Consider the following 25,016-nt stretch of genomic DNA (forward strand, 5'->3'; position numbering starts at 1 on the left):
TTCTGACCTCCCCCCATCCCCCGATTTGTCGAGTTTGAAGTCCGGAATTACAACAACTCCGAATACCTCGACCCCAATTGCATATATACCTTATTGTGGGTTTTTATCATTTCACCTCATCTACTTTGATGGTGGCAAACATGGCAGCGGCGGAGGTGGTGATGACTATGGCGGCAGAGGTGACGATGACGACAACTATGAAGGGAAAAATATGAGGGCTTGCAGTTGGTAACGGAGAGGGAGAAGGGGGTTGAGGTTTTGATGGAGGAGAGAGAATTTGAAGGTTTGTTAATGGTGGAAATGTTTAGTTTTGAGGAGAGATAAAGATACGGGATGAAAGTAGAGCCATTGGGGTAACCTTTGTATTTTGTGTTTATTTTTTTTATTTTAATACTCTGTTTTTGTGAAAAAAAAGGGTCACTTTTGTGAAGAAAAAGGGTCACTTTTGTGGAAAAAAAGGGTCATTTTTGTAAAAAAGGGGTAACTTTTGTGAAAATATGAATCACTTTTATAATAAAAAGGGTCACTTTTGTAAAGAAAAAAGGTCACTTTTATAAAGAAAAAGGGTCACTTTTTCGTAAAAATGTTCGATGTACAATAAAATTACTGTAAACCGGGGGCATGCAAAAGGAGTTGTTATAATTATAGATAGTATCATAAAATCATACCGTACATATAATAACATGGTTAATCAATTATTTATTTAGACTACTATTATGCTTAAAAATATCTTTAATATTAGATAGCTATATTCATTAAATAAATTATGTATAATCAGTTCATATGAAATAATAAATACAAATTTCTCAACTCAGAATACACGTTTTTTTTGGCGAAATTTGAAATGGATCAAAATGTTTACAAAATTGCAAGGATGAACAGATTGAAAATTTTGAGGGAAAAAAGGCAACGAGAGTCATATGAACCAGAAGGATCTGCGTATCAACGAAGAAGACCACTTGGTGATATTACTAATGGTCAATTCCCATCTTCGTCTTCTAATCAAATTCAATTTCGATCGACCTCCTGGAAAGCTAGCATCATCATCTGAAAATTTTAATACGAGTGGCTCACTTACTCCTGGAAAACACATGATACAAAAAGGAAGAGTTGTAAAATCAACAGAAATTTTTAAATCTAAATTATCTAGGGGAAATGATGTCCATAAAGCGAGTAGCTCTACAGGTACTTAATTATCAAATATTTTAGTTTAGTTCTACTAAAATTATACTGTACATTTTTTTATTCTAACAAAACATCTATCATTTTCATTGTAGCACGTGACTTTATTGATGAATATATTGAGGATGAGTACAACTTACATTCTAATGTTGAAGGTATGAACTTCTTTACGTTTTTTCTATATGTTGTCTCCCTTTTCTTAGCTAATACATCTATCAATTTTATTCCATAGACTCGGCACTTACAAATGATGATAGTGATGATGATATTACTGATGATTGCTTAAATATACCCATAGAAGGTAATGGTGACAACTCATTACTTTTTCCACTCAATAAAGTACTCCCTCCGTTCCACAATGATGTTCCTGTTTGGAATCTTTGACTTTTAAAAAATAAGAGAGAATCTTCTAAATTTCTCTCAATCTATAAGAACAAATATAGTCATGTGGGATTTAGTTTGATTCGTTTTGGTAAGTAGATTATTAATATCTTACTTTTATATTTTTTGCTAGTGTGAGATTAAAGATATTTGCGGTCAAAAACGGGTAAAAACTTGCATCGATTTACGTAAACAGGAACATCATTCTGAAACGGAGGGAGTATTAGTGATCATTTTGTGATTATAATGATTAACTAAAATGTGATCCTCAATCTGACTCAATTTTATAATTATTCAAGGTGGTAATGTACCTGCTGCATTTGCATGTGAAGGTAATTCTCTATCATATTTTATAACAAAGTATCAACTGATCCATATCATTTGAAATAATAATCTAATCTAATAATATAAAATTGTCAAATTATAAATCTTTATTAACTATATAATCATGCAGACTATTGGGACATTGGAGATCCAACGTATGCTTGCGTACATTGTGGGACTCTCTTCTGGTTTGAAGAGAGAGCTAGAAAAGATCGAGTTACAAATCCAGAATTTTCAAAGTGTTGCATGAAAGGAAAAGTTCAACTTCCTAAGCTTCAACCTCCACCTCAAACACTATGGAATTTATACACAAACACAGATGCCAAGAGCAAACATTTTCAAGATAATATACGACCATACAATATGATGTGGGCTTTTACTTCAATGGGCGGGAAGATTGATTCATCTGTGAACAAGGGAAGAGGTCCATTCACCTATAGACTACATGGTCAAAATTATCACATGATAGGAAGTTTGTTACCAACAATTGGGTCATCTCCGAAATTTTTACAATTGTATATCTATGATACTGAAAATGAAGTTGACAATAGGATGAATGCTTTAAGGTATGTTTATACAACTGTTAAACTTATAATTATTGCATTTTTTTTTTATTTTCTAAGAATATTCTCATTTTATGGATACTTTTATATGTAGGATGCATTACATTCTTTTCTCATTTTTTTGGATTTCTACTTGTGTGTTTCCTTATATTTAGTTCAAGGAATAACAAGAAATTTGATCGTGAAATTGTTGAAGATTTGAGAAAGACACTCGATGAGTATAATCCCCTCACACAAGCATTTAGAGTGGCTAGAGATCGATTCGCATCCAATACTCATGAAGATATCAAGCTTAGACTTATTGGAAACAGAGAAAAGGATGGAAGGACTTATAATTTACCATCTGCTTCTAAAGTAGCTGCTCTAATAGTTGGAGATATTGGAAGCTCGCTTGGGGAAAGGGATATTATTGTAGAGACACAAACCGGTCGATTGAAACGTATAAGTGAGTTGCACCCATCTTATCTTCCATTGCAATATCCCTTACTATTCCCTTATGGAGAGGATGGATATAGACTTGGTATCCAACATAGAGACACATCTAGCAATCGAAAAAGAAAAAAATTAACTATGAGAGAATGGTTTGCTTATAGAATTTTTGAGAGAGCTAATGAGGCTTGCACGATTTTGTGGTCTCGGATATTATTTCAACAATTTTTGGTTGATGGTCTTACAATGATAGAATTTGAAAGGTTGCAATATGTCCGAACTCATCAAAAGGATATGAGAGCAGATAGTTACAATAATCTTAGGCAACTATCACATGAAAATCCTAATTCTTCTTCAATTGGAAAACCCATAGTTGTTCTACCTTCATCTTTCACCGGATGTGCTAGATATATGGTTCAAAATTACCAAGATGCTATGGCTATTTGTAAGTGGTATGGATATCCCGATCTATTTATCACTTTCACTTGCAATCCAAAATGGCCAGAAATAATGCGATTTTTACAACAAAGAGGACTTAAACCTGAAGATCGACCGGATATTCTTTGTAGGGTTTTCAAAATCAAACTTGATCAGTTGGTTAGAATCTAAAAGAAGGCCAAATATTTGGAAGAGTGCAAGCTGGTTAGTTAATTATTCATATTTACTTATATATGTTGACGATACTTATATATTTTTTATAATAATAGCTTTCATTTCGTATCTCAAGAATTAAACTATTCATTAATTTGTACTAGAGTTTTCTTAGCTACATCATCTTTTTCTTAAATTATAGTATCATACAATCTATCTTTAACAATAATAATCAATGTGCAGTGATTTAAACAATTGAATTTCAAAAACGCGGCCTACCTTATGCTCACATATTATTGTTCTTGCGCCAAGAAGATAAGTATATTACTGCTGATGATATAGATAGGATTATTTCTGCAGAAATACCGGATCAAAAGACACAAGCTCATTTATATAACTTGGTTCGTGATAGCATGTTTCATGGTCCTTGTGGTATAGCAAATTTGCAATCCCCGTGTATGAAGGATGGAAAGTGTTCGAAACATTATCCTAAAAAGTTCATTGAGAGAACAATGGTAGTTGAAGATGGGTATCCTATCTACCGAAGAAGGGATAACGGAAGGACAGTGGAAAAGAATGGGGTTACTTTGGACAATAGATATGTTCATTAGTAGAAAAAATGCTATTTGTAACGTCCTAGTAGTAACTGGCATAAATTATGTTAGTTACAATAAGAGTATTAGTAACTGACATAGATAGTGCGGGTTACAAATAAGTTAGCATTAGTAACTAGCATAACTAAGGTCAGTTACGTACAAATAGTAGGTCAATGATAGGCTGACCAACTATTAGTAAGGGGCATAAAAAAGGCAAGTTACAAATAATAAGTCAGATTTTATTGAACTTATTAATTGTAACAAGCTTTATTAAGGTTAGTTACTAATGCTAGCACAGTACCACACACGACTCACACTTCACTTTTTTTATTTTTTATTTTTTAAAAAAAATTCTGCGCTTCCTCCGTTCCCCTTACATTCATTATTTTTCTTTTTCCCCATTTTTTCAAGGAAAAATTGATTCTAATAATCCCACATTTGGCTGGTTCGCCATTAATAATCCCACCTTTTGATTATTATCTAATAATCCCACCTTTATATGAGATTCTCTTTTAATGGTCCCTTGTGACTAGTTACCTGCACAATAGGTAAATTTTTTAAAATTTAAATTTAATTGACACGTGTTATTACATGATTGGTCAAAAAATTTAAATTTTTTTTTAAAAAGTTTAAAAAAAAAACAAAAAAATACCCAGCAACCTCAACCCCACGCCACCCCATCCCAACTTCCGGCATTCGTCCTTTCCCACCACTGCCATCCTCCGGCAGCCCCTTCCCCACCCCCACCACCACCGGAACCTTCCCCTCTTGATGAGTGACATTTATGTCGCTCTTAGGGAGTAGTTTTAAAGTCTTTTTCGTGTTTATTTTCTCTCAATTTTCCCTTTTATTCTCTTGTTTTCTCTTTAATAAAATTTCTATTTTATTTGGTAATTTTAGTATGTTTTAGCTTAGTTTCTTTATTTAATTAATTTTAGTTTATTTCGTATTTTATTTACATTGGATTTGTTTTTTATTTCGTTCTTTATTTTCCTAGAAAGTATTCTAATTTACTTTTATTTATTTTAATTAGTTTTAAGTTTATTTCTTATTTTATTTGTTTGTGTTTTATTTAATTTTGCTAGCTTTAGTTTATTTCTCTTATTTTCTATTTTACTTTATTTATTTTCATTTTATTATTCCATTTTATTTATCTCGGTTTCACCCTCGGGTTTGTTTGTGTGTAGATTCGAGTTCGAGGTCCAAGCCGAGCCATTCAAACTGCTGCTAGCCATCTCCACCCTTGCGGCCCAACAACCTCACCATCAGCCACCAACTTTGAAGCCCTTACTTCACCTCTCACACCAAACATACTGCTGCAGACCACGACAAATCAGCATCCTCGCAGCGCACCTCAATTTCCCCTGCTCCCTCTTCTCAGCCCCACGCAATCAACCACCACCTTCGCACCACAACAACAACCCCAATATTGCAGCCACGCCTCCTCTCCTTCCCGCACCTGCAGCAACCCCCCTTTCAATCACAGCAGCTCCACCTCACGCATAAACCCAATAGCAGCCCTACACCACCGCTGCTGCCTCCAATCGCCATCAAAATAACCGACCGAACAGCCACACAACAATCGCAGCCTCTAGCCACCGCACCTGCAGCCGCCACCTGCACTCCATCGCCATCACCAGCCACATAATATCCTCGCCACCATAATCCCAAATCAGCTCCATCTCTCCTCTCGCTGCCCCTTAATTGTAGCAGCCCTGCTCACGCAAACCACCAATTCGCACTAGCAACAGCCATAAAATCAGAGCAAATTGCAAATCGATCGGGTTCGAGCAAACTTTTGAGAAGTTCGATCGAAGTGCTAATAGAGTCAGAAACTCATGAAGTTTTCTAATTTGAAGAGGTTCGGTCGTACACACCCATGATTCGCCCGAACCAACCCATAGTTCGGCCGAACCTACCCTCGGTTGGACCGAACCACTTCGCGAGCTTCGCACGCGATTGTTAATGAAGATCAACAGCCTTGATTGATGCTTGATTTTAGATGAAGATGAAAAACGGTGGTGATTCGTGATGATTGATGGTGTTTGAGTGGTGTGAAGCAGGGAATCTAAACCCCAAAATTTGAAGCAGCCAAAATACGAATGGAGGCTGATGGGATTTGGGGATTTTATCTTTTCTTTTCTTTTTCTTTTATTTTATTTTGTATTTCTTTTCCTTTCCCTTTTCTTATTTCTTTCTTTATTTATTTTATTTTTATTTTCCCTTATTTTCCTAGCTTTATCTAAATACCCAATTTTGGGGTAATGAGGGAGCTTAGTTTTATTCTCTCTTTAATAATTAGTTTTAGCTCTCTCTCTAGTTTTTAGGGTTTAGCTTAGGAGTAGTTTTTAGAGAGAGAAAGTGAGGAAAATCAAAGTGAAATTGTGGATTTTTGATTATCAATTAGTGATAAGATGATTTGAAGATCTCCATACATCAATCAATGAGCTTTTCTCACTCTCTCTTCTCTCATTTTATTGTTTATTGATTTTGTTTATTGTTTTTTATTATTGTCTTTAGTATTGCTTGTTAATCATGTTGATGCTTGTTAATTTGTTGATTAATCTTGTTATTAGCATGATTAGTGAGTAGTTCCCCTACTAAGGGGATGGTTGTGGTGTAGTTGGATCTTGAGCATGTTTTAAGGGCGAAATTAATTTGTTTGTGATTAAAATGCTTTGTTTTCCATGTCTTACCAATTATTTCATTTGAGAGGCCTATCAATTGTTGTAGTTGGGTGGATTGAACTAGATTATGGCGATATATAGCGTGATCTAGGAATGTCCATTGAATGATTTGCTTGATTTGTACCTCGATTCGTGTGGCTTATGACGATAGTGTAAGTTGTGCTTGAGTTGAGAAATCAATTAACCCCGATAGGTGATTAAATTGTGCTTTAAATCATTGACATGAGTTGCTTAGTTCGCATTTCGATTTAATTTCATGCCTTGTTTATGTTTGAGTGAATACTATACCTAAACCATTTCCCTTAGTGTTTTATTTCTTGTTTTAGTGACTTTAGACTTTAGATTACTTTCTACTATCCCGGACTAGCTTAGTTGTTGATAACATTTGGTGGTGTTTAATCGTTCTCTGTGGTTTGACCCCTATGCTTACCTTATACTCGTATTAGGTTTGTTTAGGTTGTATAAATTGTATTTGATTTAGGGATATTCGTTTGACGATGCGTTTATTCCTTTATCACCTCTCCATGACCCACCCAACGACAACACCCCACTCCCCGGAATCCACCATGACACCCTAAACCCAGCCCCGAAAACCACCACGTCCCCTATCCCCCACCTCGAAAACCATTCCTCTCCCCTTCCCCGACGTCAAACAATAATATTCAACAATACCCAATATTCTCCAAAATCAACAATTCGGACCCTTTTATCATCAAATCAAGGACACCCAACTTAGAAAAATTACAAAAATGAAAACATATAAATTGATATGAAGAAATTGAATAATCTGGAATCAAATACAATTAACACAAATAAATAAGAAAAAAATTAACCTTGAGATAAGTGAGGAGATTATTGCAGCGAAATTGCCAGCGGCTGCGCGAGGAGAGAGAAAGAGGTCGGAAGTCCAGAAAAGAGGGGTTGGGTTTAGGATTTCGTGGTGGATTCCTGGGAGGGGCGTTGTCGTTGGGTGACTCGTAGAGAGGTGAAGATTCCGGTGGTGGTGGGGGTGGGGAAAGGGGCTGCCGGAGGATGGAGGGGGTGGGAAGGGACGTTTGCCGGAGGATTGAGTAGCGTGGGGGTATTTTTTTTTCTTTTATTTTTTATTTTATTTTTTATTTTTTAATTTTTCTTTAATTTTCAACCAATCACAAAGTGACACGTAGCATATTCACCTATCAAATCGGTTACCAACCGGTTAGGGACCAATGGAAGAAAATCGCCTATAAAAGTGAGATTATTAGATAATAATCAAAAGGTGGGATTATTAATGGCGAACCGGCCAAAGGTGAGATTATTAGAATCAATTTTTCCTTTTTTAAAATAAACCCACAACTTTTCTCTCTCCTCTAAAACTGCTTTAAAACACCTCCAAAACTCCTTTAAAGCTTCTCCAAAACTCATTTATCAAGAATATCATCAAGGTATGCTCTCGATCTCCATCTGATTTATGTATTTTTAATTAATTATAAGCGATTATTTCATTAAAAGGACTAAAAAGAATTATAGGGTACAAATCATTAGTTAAACAAACAATCATCCAAAAGAGTGAGCTTCTCTCTCTAAAACCTTGTTCTTATCCCACCGCTTCCCACTGTTTCCATTGCGCGCTTTGCCCAGCTTTCGGCTCGCCGACGATCGGCAGTCCCCTCCTCTGCCATCGCCGGCCAGCCCTGTAGTTAGCCTTTTAGCTAGTGTGTTGGTTCCGACGACAATTTTGAAGCTCTCGTTTATCTTGCGATTGTTGTCGGTGGTTTCAGTTGGTGTGTTGTTCAATTTTGTTTGTTTGTCTAGAGCAGAGGGATTATGTGGGTTATGCTTCCTTTTTCTCTTCTTTTAGTTATTTTAATTTTCTTTATTGCCTTAATAAATTTGGCTTTTATGGTCTTGTTGGTTGGAGGGTTTTTTTTACTAAGTTTTGGTAGTGGTGATAGTTGTTTTCATGGATTTGCTGTACTTTGGTTGTTTATTATGTGTGAGGGATTTGGGGTCTTTTCTTTTTCTGTGGAGGTTCAGGTAATAGACCGGGGTTCAGTTTGTTGGTTCCAAAATCAAGTTCTAGAATTTTGGTTCCGCTGTTGGTGTGTGCCACCTGTGGTCTGTGGTGGCTAGAGCTTCGGTTTATGGGTGATGGAAGAGATCTTTGGAAAACCATTTCAGGATTCTCATGGCAATTCTCAGCTTACATTATTGTCTAAGTTAGATGTGGGTTGTTTGATTGATATGGTAGTGTGGGTTACTATTCGTAACCGGCGTAACCTAACGCCAGTTACTACTAGTCTATTTTTCATGTTAAAAAATGTACTACTACTAATTAGCGTTAGGTTAGGCCAGTTACAAATAGTACATTATTAGTAACTAACATTAGCTAGTTACGAATAATTTTCACTAGTTGTAACGGTGGCAATAGCAACCAACAATGCCAGTTACTAAAAGTCAATTTCGCCAGTTACAAATAGCATTTTTTCTACTAGTTTCCATATAATCATTATCTACTCTTGAAATATGGAGCTCACATAAATGTTGAGTGCAATCAATCCCGGTCAATAAAATATTTGTTTAAATATATCAACAAGGGTCATGATCGAGTAACCACATCAGTTTGCCAAACAAATGGAGACCATGAAAATAATCAAAGCAATGATGAAATTAAAGCTTACTATGATTGCAGGTTATAATCTCCTTAGCTAACTAATTTTATTCTTGAAAAGTATATATTGATCTATCGATCACTGAAGTAAAAGATCCTTGCAAGGATATTTTAACTCATTATTAATATTTTATTAATGTTTTAATTTATCATACTATTGTCCTCTCATAATCATTCATGATTTGAAAATAAATATTTACAGGTATATCTCTCCATGTGAAGCAGTTTGGAGAATTTTGGGATATGACATTCATTATAGATTTCCACCTGTTGAAAGGTTGAGCTTCCACCTTCCTAATGAACAAAGTATAGTATTCGAAGATGATGAGCCACTTCAGAAAATTATGAACAGGCCCGGGATTAATAACTCAATGTTCTTAGGTTGGATGGAATACAATAGAAAGTTTTCAAAAGCGAGAAATCTAACTTACTGTCAGTTCCCAACAGAGTATGTGTGGCACACAGAGGGGGGAATTCGAAAATGGAGGAAAAGGAAACAACAATTCTCAATTGGTAGAATGTACTATGTTCCTCCTGGTAGTGGAGAAATATACTACTTGAGTGCTCTATTGAATTCCGTTAAAGGTCCCACATGTTATGAGGATATCAGAACCGTTGATGGTGTATTGTACTCTACATTCAAAGAGGCTTGCCATGCTCGTGGACTCCTGGATGATGATAAAGAATGTATAGACGGTATAACTGAAGCAAGCTTTTGGGGATCGACACCATATTTAAGAAGTCTTTTTGTGACTTTGTTGATATTGGAAAGTATGTTTAGACCCGAGTTTGTATGGGAGCATGTATGGAAATTCTTGTCAGATGATGTTCTACATAAACGAAGGATGATTCTCCAACACTACTAGAAAAAGGCTGATTTCCAACGGAATGCTTCCGACGGACACGAATTCCGTCGGAAATATCGGAATTTACGACGGATTTTAATATTCCGTCGGAAATTTACGACGGAAAATAAATTCGTCGGAAAAAATATGCTTTCCGACGGAATTTTCCGTCGGAAAATTATATTCCCGACGGAATTAAAATCCGTCGGAATATTATTATATATATATAAAAAAAAAATTGAGCCTTTGTTAAAACCCTAAAGTTCCTCACTGCCTCCTTCATTTTATTTCCTCCCTTCTCTCTCTTCCGCCCTTCTCTCTCTCTCTTCCTCTTCTCTCTCTTCCTCCGCCCCTTCTCTTCTCCAAATTCAAACTCAACGCCTCCTCTCTCCTCCTCCATCTCTTTCTTTCCACCATCTTCTCCTTCTTTCATCTCTTTCCTCATTTCTCTTCTCTTACTTAGTGTTTTCCATGCCCGGAATTAATGGTTTTTTGGTCAAATTCGACCATGAAAAGTGTAGATCTACACTTTTTATGGTCGAATTTGACCTATTTAAACCAAATTCAAGAATTCAAAGCCAAATTCAGTTAATAAGGTATGTTTTCGAGAATTAAAGAGTTTTTTGTTTTTTTTTTTTTTATAAATATTTTCGGTTTTTTGGCTGTTCGATGTGGTTGTGGTGGCTTGTGTGGTGGTTTGGTGCCATGGTGGTTTGGCTTTTGGTCGGATCTGGGTCGTTTAGGAAGGTGGGTCGGTTTTAGGGTGAGGTGGGTTGGGAGTTTTTCGGGTTTCTGGGTTTTGGGTTGGGATTTTAATTTTTTTCTTTTTTTTTTGTTTAATTTTTTTCTGGGTTTCTTTTGGTTTTGGGTTTGGAGTTTTTCGGATTGCTGGGTTTTGGGTTGGGAGTTTTTCGGGTTTCTGGGTTTTGGTTTTGGGTCGGTTTGGTGCCATGGTGGTAGTTTGTTTTGGTGGTGGTGGTGGCGGTGCTGGTTTGAGGTGGGTAATGGGGTGGTTTGCTTAGGTGGGGTGGTAGATCTGGGCTAGTTTTGTCTGGGTTAGGGTTTGAGTGGTGGTGGCAGTGGGCGGCGACGGTGGTGGTCTAATGTTTAGTTTTAGTGGTGGTTAGTAGTGGCAGTGGGTTAAGGTTTAGTGGTGGTGGTGGTGATGTGTTTGGTTGGGGTTGACAGGGGGGCTTTGGGTGGTTGGAGGTGGTGATACGCCGTGCCGGTGGTGGCACGACGTATTTTTTTAATTTCCCAAAAACATTTTCCGACGGAATTCCCGTCGGAAATTTCCGACGAATTTTAAATTCGTCGGAATTTTCCGACGGATTTCCCAAGTGCCTAAAATTGTCTTCCGACGGAAAATTCCGTCGGAAATCCGTCGGAATATTGTTTCCGACGGAATTTCCGACGGAAAATGTCATTTTTCCTACAAGGCCTTTTCCGACGACAGTTTCCGACGAAATTCCGTCGGAAACTCCTTTTCCGACGGAAAACAGGTTGTTTCCAAGGAAAAATTTCCGTCGGAAAACGGTCTTTTCTAGTAGTGCAAATTCCTGGTATATCTATACTACATTTACCATAAAGATTTATCTTTTATTTTTTAATTTACATTTATATATATATATATATATATATATATATATATATATATATATATATATATATATATATATATATATATATTTTGAAAATTTGGTTGATCTGTTAAATATTCAAACACCAAATAACCTATACGATAAAAATTAAATTAAAAATTCTTCAAATTGAGTAAACTGTTTATTATTCAAATTGATATAAGAAAATCGACATCTATTAAAAAAAATCTTCGAATACGAATTGAGTAACTCGTGTAAAATTCAAAGTAAATAAGAAATTTGGCATCTGACAATTGTGTTAACTATAGTAAAAATTTTGTAAGTCAATGAATAATTGATAGCGTATAATTAGCATCCTATTCTTAGCCTAGAATCAGTCAATGTACTTGATTAGTTTCCTGTAAAGTAGCCTAGGATTATGCTACAATCTTGTGTATATATTTTGACGATTGATAATGAGAAAGGCAACCGAAAACATTCTTTCATGTTTCAAATTGTATACGAATTACGAAGTATTTCGTTTATCTTAACCACTAAATTCCATTAATACTTAAAGTATATATACAAGTTGCAAAGCACCACATAATACTTTGTCGTACATATCTAGAGTATTATCCTTAGTTTATTGTAATAAACTAATGTTAGAAAATTAATTGAAATAAAAAATTATTACACACAAGACGGGCTGTTCAACTTTTACATACTAATTTTATTATTTTTTAATTATTAGACATGCAGATAAGTGAAGATGAATTGAAAGATCGATCACACTTTAGCTGAAATTGAAAAATTGCTTCAACGTAATGGCCACAGCCTTAAACAGTTTCCGCCAATGCCATATCCAGATGAAACTTTAGTCTCTGATGGGCTTAATAAACTTATTCAAGAAGAACTTTGTTATGATAGAGCTTCCATGGATATAGAATAATATAAAAGATTACTTTCATGTCTCACCGATGAACAAAAAGGAGTTTATGATAAGATAGTAGGTGCTCTTGATGGATCTAAAGGAGGTATTTTCTTTTTTATGGGTATGGCGGAACAGGAAAAACCTTCATGTGGAGAGCACTTTCTGCTACTATTCGACGATAAGGTAAAATCGTACTTAATGTTGCATCAAGTGGGATTGCATCTCTTCTTCTTCCCGGAGGTAGAACTGCTCATTCTAGATTTGCAATTCCTATAAATGTAAATGAAGACATAACTTGCAACATCAAGCAAGGATCCCCCTTGGCTTCTCTTTTGATTAAGACAAAACTTATTATTTGGGATGAGGCTCCAATGGTTCACAAGTTTTGTTTTGAAGCTTTCGACAGAAGTTTGAGGGATATTATGCGATTTTCTAATCCACAAAGTATGGAGCAACCCTTCGGTGGAAAAGTTGTTATTTTTGGAGGTGACTTCCGGGAAATTTTACCAGTCATCCCGAAAGGAAGCCGAGAAGATATTGTTTTTTCAGCCATCAACTCTTCGTACTTATGGGATTTTTGTAGTGTACTATCTTTAACACGAAACATGAGACTTGAAGTTGGAAGTTCAAACTCGAATTTACAAGAAATCAAAGAGTTTTCAGAGCGGATATTGAGAATAGGGGATGGTAAAGAACGAGAATCTAATGATGGAGAGGCTACCATTCATATTCCGAATGATGTATTGATTAAAGATGTAGTAATTAGTCCTATTTCATCAATTGTTGATAGTGTTTATCCATTCATATCACAAAATATGGGTAATTCTTCGTACTTTCAAGAGAGAGCTATCCTTGCTCCAACAAATGAGTGTGTAGAGGAGGTTAATGATCATTTATTGTCCATGATTTCAGGAGAAGAGAGAACATATCTCAGCTCAGATAGTATTTGTGCATCGAATAGAAATACAAGGGATCATTAAGAGTTATATACACTAGATTTCTTAAACAGCATCAAGTGTTCTGGACTCCCGATTCATACTCTGAAACTAAAGGTTGGTGTCCCGGTTAAGCTACTTAGAAATATAGATCAGCCTAATGGTCTCTGTAATGGAACCAGATTGAAGATTACTCAATTGGGTAATCATATAATAGAGGCAAAAATAATATCGGGAAGCAACATTGGACTTAAGGTATTTATTCCTCGCATGCTCTTAACTCCAACAGATACAAAATTGCCGTTCAAGTTTCAACGAAGGTAATATCCATTGATGGTTTGTTTTGCAATGACTATAAACAAAAGTCAGAGACAATCTCTTTCACATGTAGGACTATATCTTCCAAAGCCAGTATTTAGTCACGGTCAATTATATGTCGCGATTTCAAGAGTTACAAAGAAAAGTGGACTGAAAGTTTTGATATGTGATATAAAGAAGGCCGGACATTTAATACTACCCACAATGTAGTATACAAAGAAGTATTTCAAAATTTGACACAATGAGGTACTATCTATTTTTTAATAAAGTTTTTGATTTTTTTGATTTTTTTTTATTTTAGACATAGTAATAACAAAAAATCATCTAGGAAAGGTTTCTAACATGTCTGAGTTAGTAAAAGAATATCATTTACAAATTACAAGTATCATCCTAAATACGTAGTACTGTCCTTTTTGACAAGTTGGTTATACTAAATTTATTATCTTAAAGGACAGTCGAACCTTTTTGACAAGATGATTATACTATGTACTTCGTATTTAGTACTCCGTTTCTTTTTGACAAGTTGGCTGAACTAAATTTTTCTGAACAAACAGAGCATTAATGTAGGCAAACCAGTAGAATTTTAGTACTCCGTTTCTTTTTGACAAGTTGGCTGAACTAAATTTTATTATTTTTTTTATTTTACAATTGCTTTTAAAAAACTTTTGCTCATGTCGTTACATTAAGATATTTCCAATTTTACTAACATATTCGCAATAGTATTGTTAAGAAAGAGAAGGATCGGATGATGTACTGTAGACTTTTCAATATGTACTTTTAATACAACTGTGATGTTGTTTAAAGAACCATTATTAATTATTAGATGAGTTTACTGAAGAAGTTAAACTTTGCAAAAGATCAGGGAAATCAATAAAAAGTTATGAGCATGAACATAGTAAGTGCTTATTGTATAAACCGATGCACTTCAAATAAGTTCATTAATATCAGAATTGAAAGAATGCCTTTTTTTTTTTTTTTTATTATTATCTTTATTGGTCTTTATAACATTCATTCTTATATTACCAATTTTTCTTACTTTGTATTTGTTGTATTATTCATTCTTATATTACCAACTTTTCATACTTTGTATATGTTGTATGTAATCTAAGGGAAATTATTTTGACACACCAAAATTGATTTTGGCACACCTTAATTAGTGTTTTATTTGTCTACTTATCATGGTATTTTTAACACAATTTTGTAGTCATTTTCCTCCACTTTAATCCCTTTTGACTCCTTTTGTGCATGATTATAGCATTTGGCTCTCCCGTTCCTTTTTATATGTGTTCGTGTTTGTAGATGCAACAAGAACTGATTCATTTAGCACAAGCATGAAGACTCTTTAATAAGGCACGCACCAGCTAGGAGAGGGCGTGCACCCTTAGAGGAGCGGGCGCTCCTCCCTGATCTTCCATATTCTGCCCCAAGTTGTTGCAGCTAGGAGAGGGCGTGCACCCTTAGAGGAGCGGGCGCTCCTCCCTGATCTTCCATACTCTGTCCCAAGTTGTTGCAGCTAGGAGAGGGCGTGCACCCTTGGAGGAGCGGGCGCTCCTCCTCGAGCTTCCACAAACTGCCTCTAACTGCTACAGGAACAGAGGGCGTGCAAGAGATCTAGAGTGGGCGCTCCTAGCCCAGGAGCAGGCGCTCCTAATATCTGGAGCGGGCGCTCCTTGCTTGAAACCCGGTTTTTGGGCGGATTTTACTAGGCAGCCACTCGGGAGTATAAATACAACCCTTGGCTTCCATTTTACGGACCTTCTTCCCTTTAGTCTTCTTAGGCCCTTAGTTTCTCTAAACTCTCTTTAATAAGCTTAGTTTTCCTCAAAACTCAATCATTGTAATAGTTAATTGAAGTTTGTTCTCTTGAATTCAACAATTCCTCAACTTTGAAGCTTCAATAGTAATCTCTTTCCTCTATCTCTTGTTCTTTAATTTCTTTCCTTTTTACTTTGAATTGTTAATTTCTTCCTGAATCTTGTTTAATTGTTGTTGCATGTTCAATCTACCTTGCTCTTACTACTTTTTTCAACTTGTTAGATTAATGTTGAATTTAGATATTGTTGTTAGATTGTTCTTCACCATGATTAGTGAGTAGTTAATTAGCCAGGGGTTGGGTGAAGACCCAACCAAGCCATGGGTTGATTGATATTTGCGCTTGCATGTTCATTTTGGGTTAATGATTGATTGTTAAAGAATTGGTTAATTGCATGTGTAATTGGATGACCACTTATTGCTCATGTATTCACTTCTATGCTTGCATTAAGAGATAATATCTAGTTGTGAGCCTTTTCTTATATGATTATGCTAAATTCCTCTTGATTACGGTTCCTTGTTTGGATGATGTAGTAGTCTTAGTTGCAATAATTAGGTGAGAAATCCCAATTACTTGTGCCTTAATGCTTTCTTGGACCGATCGAAAGACAAACCCGAGTTAGTAGTCTACTTCCCATCGTTAAGACTTGGTTGGCCTATCTTGTTAGTTGAGTTTGGTTTAGGAATTCTTAGTGTTGTGGCTTCGAAAGAAGGCAATGTTGAGTGCCCTTTCTATCACCCAATTTGTGATCATGCTTGCCTATTGTTGTGATCCATTGGTTTGGTTGGTGTCGATTCCTATTTTCCCCTAGTGTTTGTTTCCATAGTAGTTATTTAATCAAAACCCCCAATTTGTGACCGAACTAGCTTACAACCGTTTCATACTCTCGGTGTACTCATACCCATTCCCTGTGGATAAGATCCTCTACTTACCCTAGACTTGTCTTAGGTTGGGTTAGGTAGAAATATTGTTTGACTTAGGGTGATTGTCCAACTACCGATCTATCCCTCTACCAAAATGGCGCCGTTGCCGGGGAATGGCGTTGAGCATTGAGTTACTTGTGAAATATATGAGACTAGTTCATTTGTATATATTTATTTTTCTTTGTTTAATTCGACTAACCTACTAAGAACTTATTGTAGGTGTTATTGAAGAAACCAATTTGGTTTTGCCCATGATGGCAATTTGTAACAATGGAAACAATGGTGACATGATGATCTCGAACTTTATCCCTCCTTGAGGTTATTTTTCGAATTTGCGTCAAGCTAGTGACGTTAAAGAAGCGCTCCCGGGAGGCAACCCGAGTATTTTTGTTTTTATTTAAAAAAAAAAATCAGAGAGATTTGAGAGAGCTTGAACTAACACCTTAACAATTTTGGGTGTTCGTTTGTATTTTACCTTTTGTTGTAGGTTGATTAGCTCAAGGAGATGAAAGAAGGCAGATTCGACAGTCAAGAATAGGAGCGGGCACTCCTAAAGGAGTGCACGCCCGCTCCAAGTCGAGCCAAAGTAAGTAGGAACTCCAGTAAGCTTCGGAGCGGGCGCTCCTATCAGAGTGCACGCCCGCTCCTATTTCCTTCAAAGGAAGCAGAAACTACAGCAGTATTAGGAGCAGGCGCTCCTATCACTAGTAGAAAAATTTAAAAATGCACCGCTAATTGGCCACCGGTTTTTGAAAACCGGTGGCTTAATTAATGGGCGGGATGAGCCAAACCGGTATTGCCACCGGTTCAAACCAAACCCGTGGCAATAATTATAAGGCCACCGGTTTTGAACCGGTGGCAATATCCAATTAAATTAAAAAAAAAAATGCACCTTATAAAATACCCCAAACCCTACTCCCAAAACACTCATCAGCCTCCCTCACTCTCTCTCTCCTCTCCTCCTCTCTTTCCTCTTTCCTGCTCATCTCCCTCATTCGATCTTATCTCATCTCCTCTTTCCTGCTCGTCCGTCTCAACCACCACCGATCGTCGTTCTCTTTCTTTCCTGCTCGTCCGTCTCATCTGCTCGTCCTTCTCTTTCTTTCATTTCGATCTTCGTTCTCCTTCGATATGGTCGTCTCCTTCTCGTCTCCTTCTCGGTGATTTCAACCACCACCGCAACAACAACAACGAAGACATGCAAGAGGTTAGGTTTAATTTTGTGTTTAATTAATCGATTTTAATTGATTTTTGGATTTTGTTGGGTTTAATTAATTGTTAATTAGTCGATTTTGGATTTTTTTGAGTGTTTTCATCGATTTTAATTGATTTTAATCGATTCTAAGTCGATCTCCTTCTAGGTTCTATTCGATTTTATTGTAGTTTTTTGAGTGTTTTTTTTTATTCGATTTCATCTTTCTCTCTCTTCTTCACAGCTTCGAAAATACTCAGAAACTCGCTCACTTCTTTCGATCCGTCGACGCCTTGTTTATGGGGTAATTTCATCTTCCCTCTTTTTAATTTCCCCCTTTTTTCTCTGATTTTTTCTTCATTTTAATTGGGGTTTTCCTTTTTCTAGATCTATTTTATTCTTTTGTTATGATAAGATAATTTTACGCAGTATTGTTTATTTATTTGTTTATTAATCACTGCACGATCGAGTATGGTCTGGTAATTTGATTGGGTTTTTATTTAATTGTTTGATTGTTTATTTTTTTTTTCTGGGTTTGTTTTTTATTTTTTGTTTTTTTGGGTTTTTACTAATTTCTGGGAAATCTCATTATTTTTTTTTCTGGGTTATTTTTTTCTAGTTTATTTTTTTTGGGTTATTTCTGGGAATTTTGTCCTTTTTTTTTTCTAGGTTTGTTTTTTTTTTTTTTTTCTGGGTTGTGTGTTTTTCTGGGTTTATTAACCAATCTGGGTTTATTTTGTGTGTTTTTTTTTCGCAGCTTTTATTTTATTTAATCTATTTTTTTTTTGTTTGATGCAGGTATATTGATTTAGAGGTAGATGTGAAATCGAAGAATAAAGATGCAGGATTGTTGATTTAGGTGTTATATGGGTTGTTTTTTAATTTAAATGTTGTAATTTTTTTTTTTTAATGTTGGAATTTTAGTTTTGTGTAATTTGATTAATTTAGTTCTTGTAATTGTTGTATAAGTAATTGAGTTGTAGTTATTAATTTAGTTTTTTCACTCTTAAAAAGTGTGAAAATATGTGTGTTTTTATGTATTTTACATATATATATAGTTTCTGCTACAATTTAAGTGAAATAAATGAATTTTTTTTTTTTTTGTTTTTTATGGCCATTATTGCCACCGGTTAACCGGTGGCAATAGGTGTTAATATCATAAAAAAATATCGCGGGAATCATTATTGCCACCGGTTAACCGGTGGCTTTTTAAAAAGATTATTGCCACCCCCCAAATGGCCACCGGTTCAAAACCGGTGGCATAGGGGGGTTTTGAACCGGTGGCCAATTCATATTTTCGCCTAATGTATAGAAGTGCACGTCCGCTCCTAACAAAACAGAAGGAAGATTGATTACCAGCTAAGACTCGGAGCGGGCGCTCCAGACAGAGTGCACGCCCGCTCCTCTCCTCTCATCAGGTATGTAAAAAAAAATGAAAAAAACTTTTTGCTTTTAGATTAGTCCTCAATGATAATATTGAATGTGCTGGATAGTTGCTTTCTTTTGGTAATAAAATTTCGAGCATGATTTAGATGCCCTTGGTTGAACATAGAATTTGCTAGTTTAGGCTAGTGTGAGAATAACCTTACCGAATGTACGAGACCTAAATTCTAGGACTGTGGTAAGAAGGTGTTGGCCATATCAAAGGAATTTGAACCCCGAAAGGTAGTAATTGATCCCACATTTTCCCCAAAAGTGAGGTTTAATATTTTTCAAGCCTACTACATTTTGAATGAGTGGCAAGGATCCTCTTTGATTTAGTACCTAGATCGAGAACTTGAGTCCCAACATTGCGGCTTAAACTACTCTTAGTGTTGATGAAGGTTGTTATGTATTGTTTATTCACAAAAAGTTAAGGCATATCATTCTTGTTTCCTTAGTTCAATCTTTAGTCTATTGTAATTAGTAGTTTGTGATGTAAATGTTCAAGTTTGAAAAAAAAAAAAAAAAGAAAATGATTAAAAAAAAAACAAAAAAATAGAAAAAAAAAAGGGAAAGAAAGAAAGAAAAGAAGTGATAAATAACCACCACCCTAGCAATTAAACAAGCTTGGGGGTGCATTTTTGTTTCTAGTTTATTCATAGTTTGTAATTTGGGTCAAAGTTAGAAACCTCTTTAGGTTTGCTCTTAGTGTTATACATCTTAGCTTGACTTTAATTACAAAACACTTCTAGTTTCCTCTATGCCTAACTTTGTGCCGTAATCGTTGAGTTGTGTAATGTTGGTAGAGTAGTTGAAGCCATTGTCGGTGGCGGGAGTTGGTTCACAAGCATATGGAGAGGGTACTTATCATTGAGATGTCGAGTGTTCTAAACCTTCTTTTGTCTATTTTTCTTCCGGCTCCTTCGAGGAGTCATGAGACACTACCATTAGGGGGAATTTGAACTTTGTGTTAGAGACGCGGTAAGATTGGTTAAATGGACCAAAGTTGAGTACATTCGGGAAGGTTAGCTAGGCCTTGGCTAGTTATGACCGTGGTTGATCTTAGGCATATACCTCATGCTCGAGTTTTATTGCTTAAGGATTCTTTTATCTTTACATGTGCTTTTCTTTGAGCGGACTAATCTATCGGTTTCTTTTGCGCCAAGTGAATTGCTTGAGGACAAGCAATTGACTAGCTTAGGGAAATTTGATAAGTGTTTTATTTGTCTACTTATCATGGTATTTTTAACACAATTTTGTAGTCATTTTCCTCCACTTTAATCCCTTTTGACTCCTTTTGTGCATGATTATAGCATTTGGCTCTCCCGTTCCTTTTTATGTGTGTTCGTGTTTGTAGATGCAACGAGAACTGATTCATTTAGCACAAGCATGAAGACTCTTTAATAAGGCACGCACCAGCTAGGAGAGGGGGGGCGCTCCTCCCTGATCTTCCATATTCTGCCCCAAGTTGTTGCAGCTAGGAGAGGGCGTGCACCCTTAGAGGAGCGGGCGCTCCTCCCTGATCTTCCATACTCTGCCCCAAGTTGTTGCAGCTAGGAGAGGGCGTGCACCCTTGGAGGAGCGGGCGGTCCTCCCCAAGCTTCCACAAACTGCCTCTAACCGCTACAGGAAGAGAGGGCGTGCAAGAGATCTGGAGAGGGCGCTCCTAGCCCAGGAGCGGGCGCTCCTTGCCTGAAACCCGGTTTTTGGGCGGATTTTACTAGGCAGCCACTCGAGAGTATAAATACAACCCTTGGCTTCCATTTTACGGACCTTCTTCCCTTTAGTCTTCTTAGGCCCTTAGTTTCTCTAAACTCTCTTTAATTAGCTTAGTTTTCCTCAAAACTCAATCATTGTAATAGTTAATTGAAGTTTGTTCTTTGAATTCAACAATTCCTCAACTTTGAAGCTTCATTAGTAATCTCTTTCCTCTATCTCTTGTTCTTTAATTTCTTCTTTTTTTTTTACTTTGAATTGTTAATTTCTTCCTTAATCTTGTTTAATTGTTGTTGCATGTTCAATCTACCTTGCTCTTACTACTTTTCTCAACTTGTTAGATTAATGTTGAATTTAGATATTGTTGTTAGATTGTTCTTCATCATGATTAGTGAGTAGTTAATTAGCTAGGGGTTGGGTGAAGACCCAACCAAGCCATGGGTTGATTGATATTTGCGCTTGCATGTTCATTTTAGGTTAATGATTGATTGTTAAAGAATTGGTTAATTGCATGTGTAATTGGATGGCCACTTATTGCTCATGTATTCACTTCTATGCTTGCATTGAGAGATGAGGTCTAGTTGTGAGCCTTTTCTTATATGATTATGCTAAATTCCTCTTGATTACGGTTCCTTGTTTGGATGATGTAGTAGTCTTAGTTGCAATAATTAGGTGAGAAATCCCATTTACTTGTGCCTTAATGCTTTCTTGGACCGATCTAAAGACAAACCCGAGTTAGTAGTCTACTTCCCATCGTTAAGACTTGGTTGGCCTATCTTGTTAGTTGAGTTTGGTTTAGGAATGCTTAGTGCTGTGGCTTCGAAAGAAAGCAATGTTGAGTGCCCTTTCTATCACCCAATTTGTGTTCATGCTTGCCTATTGTTTTGATCCATTGGTTTGGTTGGTGTCGATTCCCATTTTCCCCTAGTGTTTGTTTCCATAGTAGTTATTTAATCAAAACCCCCAATTTGTGACCGAACTAGCTTACAACCGTTTCATACTCTCGGTGTACTCATACCCATTCCATGTGGATACGATCCTCTACTTACCCTATACTTGTCTTAGGTTGGTTTAGGTAGAAATATTGTTTGGCTTAGGGTGATTGTCTAACAACCGATCTATCCCTCTACCACACCTCTTTGTGAGAGTACAGTTTTCTATGCTCTACTCACATAAGGGTGTGCCAAAATCAATTATGGGTGTGCCAAAATCAATTTCCGTAATCTAAGTATTCATACTCCTTTGCAAGAATAAATGCTTATTTTCAACCTTGTTACAATTTCTATTGCATTGTCAGAGACATTTGGTATTCAATTTAGTTGTCGATGTTTTTATTTTTTGCATTTTCAAAACTACTTTTTTTTTTTTTTTTGACAGGGCATTTGCATAATTACTTGGCTATATCATCTGAAGTACTTTTGGGGTCTAAAGTTAATTACAAGTAAAAAAAAAAAAAAAATCCTTTTTCTATTTTATAGTCTACTTGAAATAAGAGTGTTAATTATTATCATGCACAATTATTTATTTTTTTTTTTTGAACAAATATGATACCATGCCTTTATTGCTAAACTAGCAATTAAATTTATTCTTAAACTGACGATTAAATTTGTTCATTTGCTTCATTTCAGAGATTGACGACTGATGTCAAATGTGAATCGAACAATGGATTTTTTGACGAGATATCTGCTGGAGTTAATGATGAAACTGGACTAGACATTGCTGACATAATCACAAGTTGTGGACTCTATGTGTATCTTACTTAAATACTCTATGAAATAAATTAGATAAATTGAAACATTTTTAAAGCGATTGGTGATCAACTACCTTCAGTTCACCATTCTACTTTATTTATATATTTACTTATTTAATCAGTATATGTTTACGTTTTGTATTATTCATAATTTAATTAGGTCTTCGATATTCATTGCATATCTTTGATATTTTTTTTAATTTATTTTGTTTGTTATATAGCTATATAATTAATGTATAATTTGTTTTGGACTTACCGTGCATGGCACGGGTCCTAAACTAGTTATCTAGTATGACTAGGTTTCTCATTGTAACCCTATAAATATTGATCAATGGAAATTACTCTAAGAAAGGAGTTTATATTATCCGACAACAAACAAAGCAAAAACCATTCTAAACTCAAATTCATAATATTCATGTTTTCCAGTATCTATATTATTCATAGATTCATAATCAAATATTGTCAACTTCAAGATTCCATATGACTATATTTTGCTTAACGTATAAATCATATTATATGGTCAAACAAGAGTGATGAATAATGCAAAAGTTCAATTGTTGCAATATTATTGGAACGGAAGAAGTATTAGTTACTAGATTAGGCTTTTGCGATGCACGATTTTAACAATAATTTTTTGGCTTATTTATGTGTAATATGTACGTAGTATAAATATTTTAAACAATAACTAATAAATTGATAAATTAATAACGAGTGGAAACCCCAATTCATATAATTTGTATAAAATATACAGAGTAGGAGAAAGGTAATGTTTATAAGCAAAATGAAATAGTCCGATCTTCCTTTAATTTCTCCAATGAAAATTGTGTAATTAGTTAATTTAAATATAAGATCTGTTAAGAAAATGTATCATTAATTTAACATAATCAAACTTTTAATTTTTTTTTTTGGTGAAAATCAAACTTTTAATTATGGTGTCATTATTAGTTTTGGCGGAAAAATATTTTATGAGAGGTTGACATGTAGATAGTAATGATATCAACATTTTTTGTGCATTTTTAGTAGGAAATTTTAGATTTTAACACCAGAAAAAAAACCCGAAAATGGTTTTTAACACTCCCATAAAAAAAAAATTAATTTTAACACCATAAAATTTTTCGAAAATTTGATTTTACCACTGTTAAGTGGGGTCTACACTGCCGCGTGTCGCTTGTTGTTTTATCAAAAAAAAAAAAAATAAATAAATAAATCCTAACACTACCCTGCCACCCCAGCGCCACCACCGCCTCCCTGTTCTCCGACCTCACCCACCACAGCCTACAGCCGCCCAACAACCACCACCACCACCCGTACCTCATCACCGGCACACCTCCTCCCCCAGCCCCACCGGAACCCACCATAACCGCAGCCATCACCGCGACAAGCTTCAAATCGCCGACCAGCCCCAAATCGCAACCCCCCTTCCCTAAAAAACGACCACGAATGGCCGAAATCGGCCGATTTTGGCCACTCAACCCCAAAAACGGCCGATTTCGGCCATAACTGGCCGTTTTTGTGGCCGTTTTAGAATATAGGGTTTCGGCTAGGAGGGTTAATGGGTGCGGAATGGGAGGGAGATGGGCTTCGGTGGTCGGGGCTGGGGAGGGGGATGGGTTCCGATGGTCGGGGCTGGGGAGGAGGGTGGGTTTGGTGTCGGCCGGTTGAAGCTACACGTGTGGGGTGGGGATGTGGTGGTGGTGGTTGTTGGGTGGCTGTAGGGTTTTTAAGTTTTTTTCTTTTTTTTTTGTTGTTTTTTTTACCAAACAACAAGCGACACGTGGCAGTGTAGACCCCACTTAACAGATTCATGGACGGAATCTGTTATGTGGTGGTAAAATCAAATTTTTGAAAAATTTTATGGTGTTAAAATTAATGTTTTTTTTTGTGGGGGTGTCAAAACCATTTTCGGGTTTTTTTTTTTCTGGTGTTAAAATCTAAAATTTCCTTTTTAGTATATCTTGCAAAATTTTACACAAAGTTTAGGAAGAAAGTCGCGAGAAAGTGGATCGGATAAGAAAGGTTACAAAAAGTATTGCAACAACAAGTATAAAGAATTTTTTTGTTAAGTGAGTAAATCACTACAAGAAATTTTGCCTATGGCAACGGTCAAAAAGTGTTGCTCTAACGACCAAAACTGCTGCAATAATAGACGTGTTGCTTTAGGGTGGCGTTGCCTTAGGTATTACGCAAC

The 25,016-nt window shown here is 36.0% G+C and overlaps 1 protein-coding gene across 1 annotated transcript; it reads left to right on the forward strand.

Annotated features, from left to right (window-relative positions):
* Positions 1 to 920: 920 nt before the first annotated feature.
* On the forward strand, positions 921 to 22,841 carry LOC145603995 (uncharacterized). The gene is made up of 10 exons (XM_081659955.1): positions 921 to 1,185; positions 1,278 to 1,337; positions 1,415 to 1,483; positions 1,863 to 1,895; positions 2,018 to 2,453; positions 2,606 to 3,331; positions 9,606 to 10,174; positions 12,943 to 13,640; positions 13,812 to 13,949; positions 22,707 to 22,841. The coding sequence occupies exons 1-10, from the start codon at positions 921 to 923 to the stop codon at positions 22,839 to 22,841; spliced, it is 3,129 nt and encodes a 1,042-aa protein (XP_081516081.1).
* The last annotated feature ends 2,175 nt before the right edge of the window (positions 22,842 to 25,016 follow it).

The sequence above is a fragment of the Chenopodium album genome, chromosome 22 (genome assembly GCF_948465745.1).
Source record: "Chenopodium album chromosome 22, dcCheAlbu1.1, whole genome shotgun sequence".
Taxonomy (NCBI): Eukaryota; Viridiplantae; Streptophyta; class Magnoliopsida; order Caryophyllales; family Amaranthaceae; genus Chenopodium; species Chenopodium album.

Coding starts and splice junctions, on each gene's coding strand:
- LOC145603995 (XM_081659955.1), top strand. CDS start 921: ATGAACCAGAAGGATCTGCGTATCAACGAAGAAGACCACTTGGTGATA. Junction 1,186..1,277: donor TAAAGCGAGTAGCTCTACAG/GTACTTAATTAT, acceptor TTTTCATTGTAG/CACGTGACTTTATTGATGAA. Junction 13,950..22,706: donor GAAGCAACATTGGACTTAAG/GTATTTATTCCT, acceptor GCTTCATTTCAG/AGATTGACGACTGATGTCAA.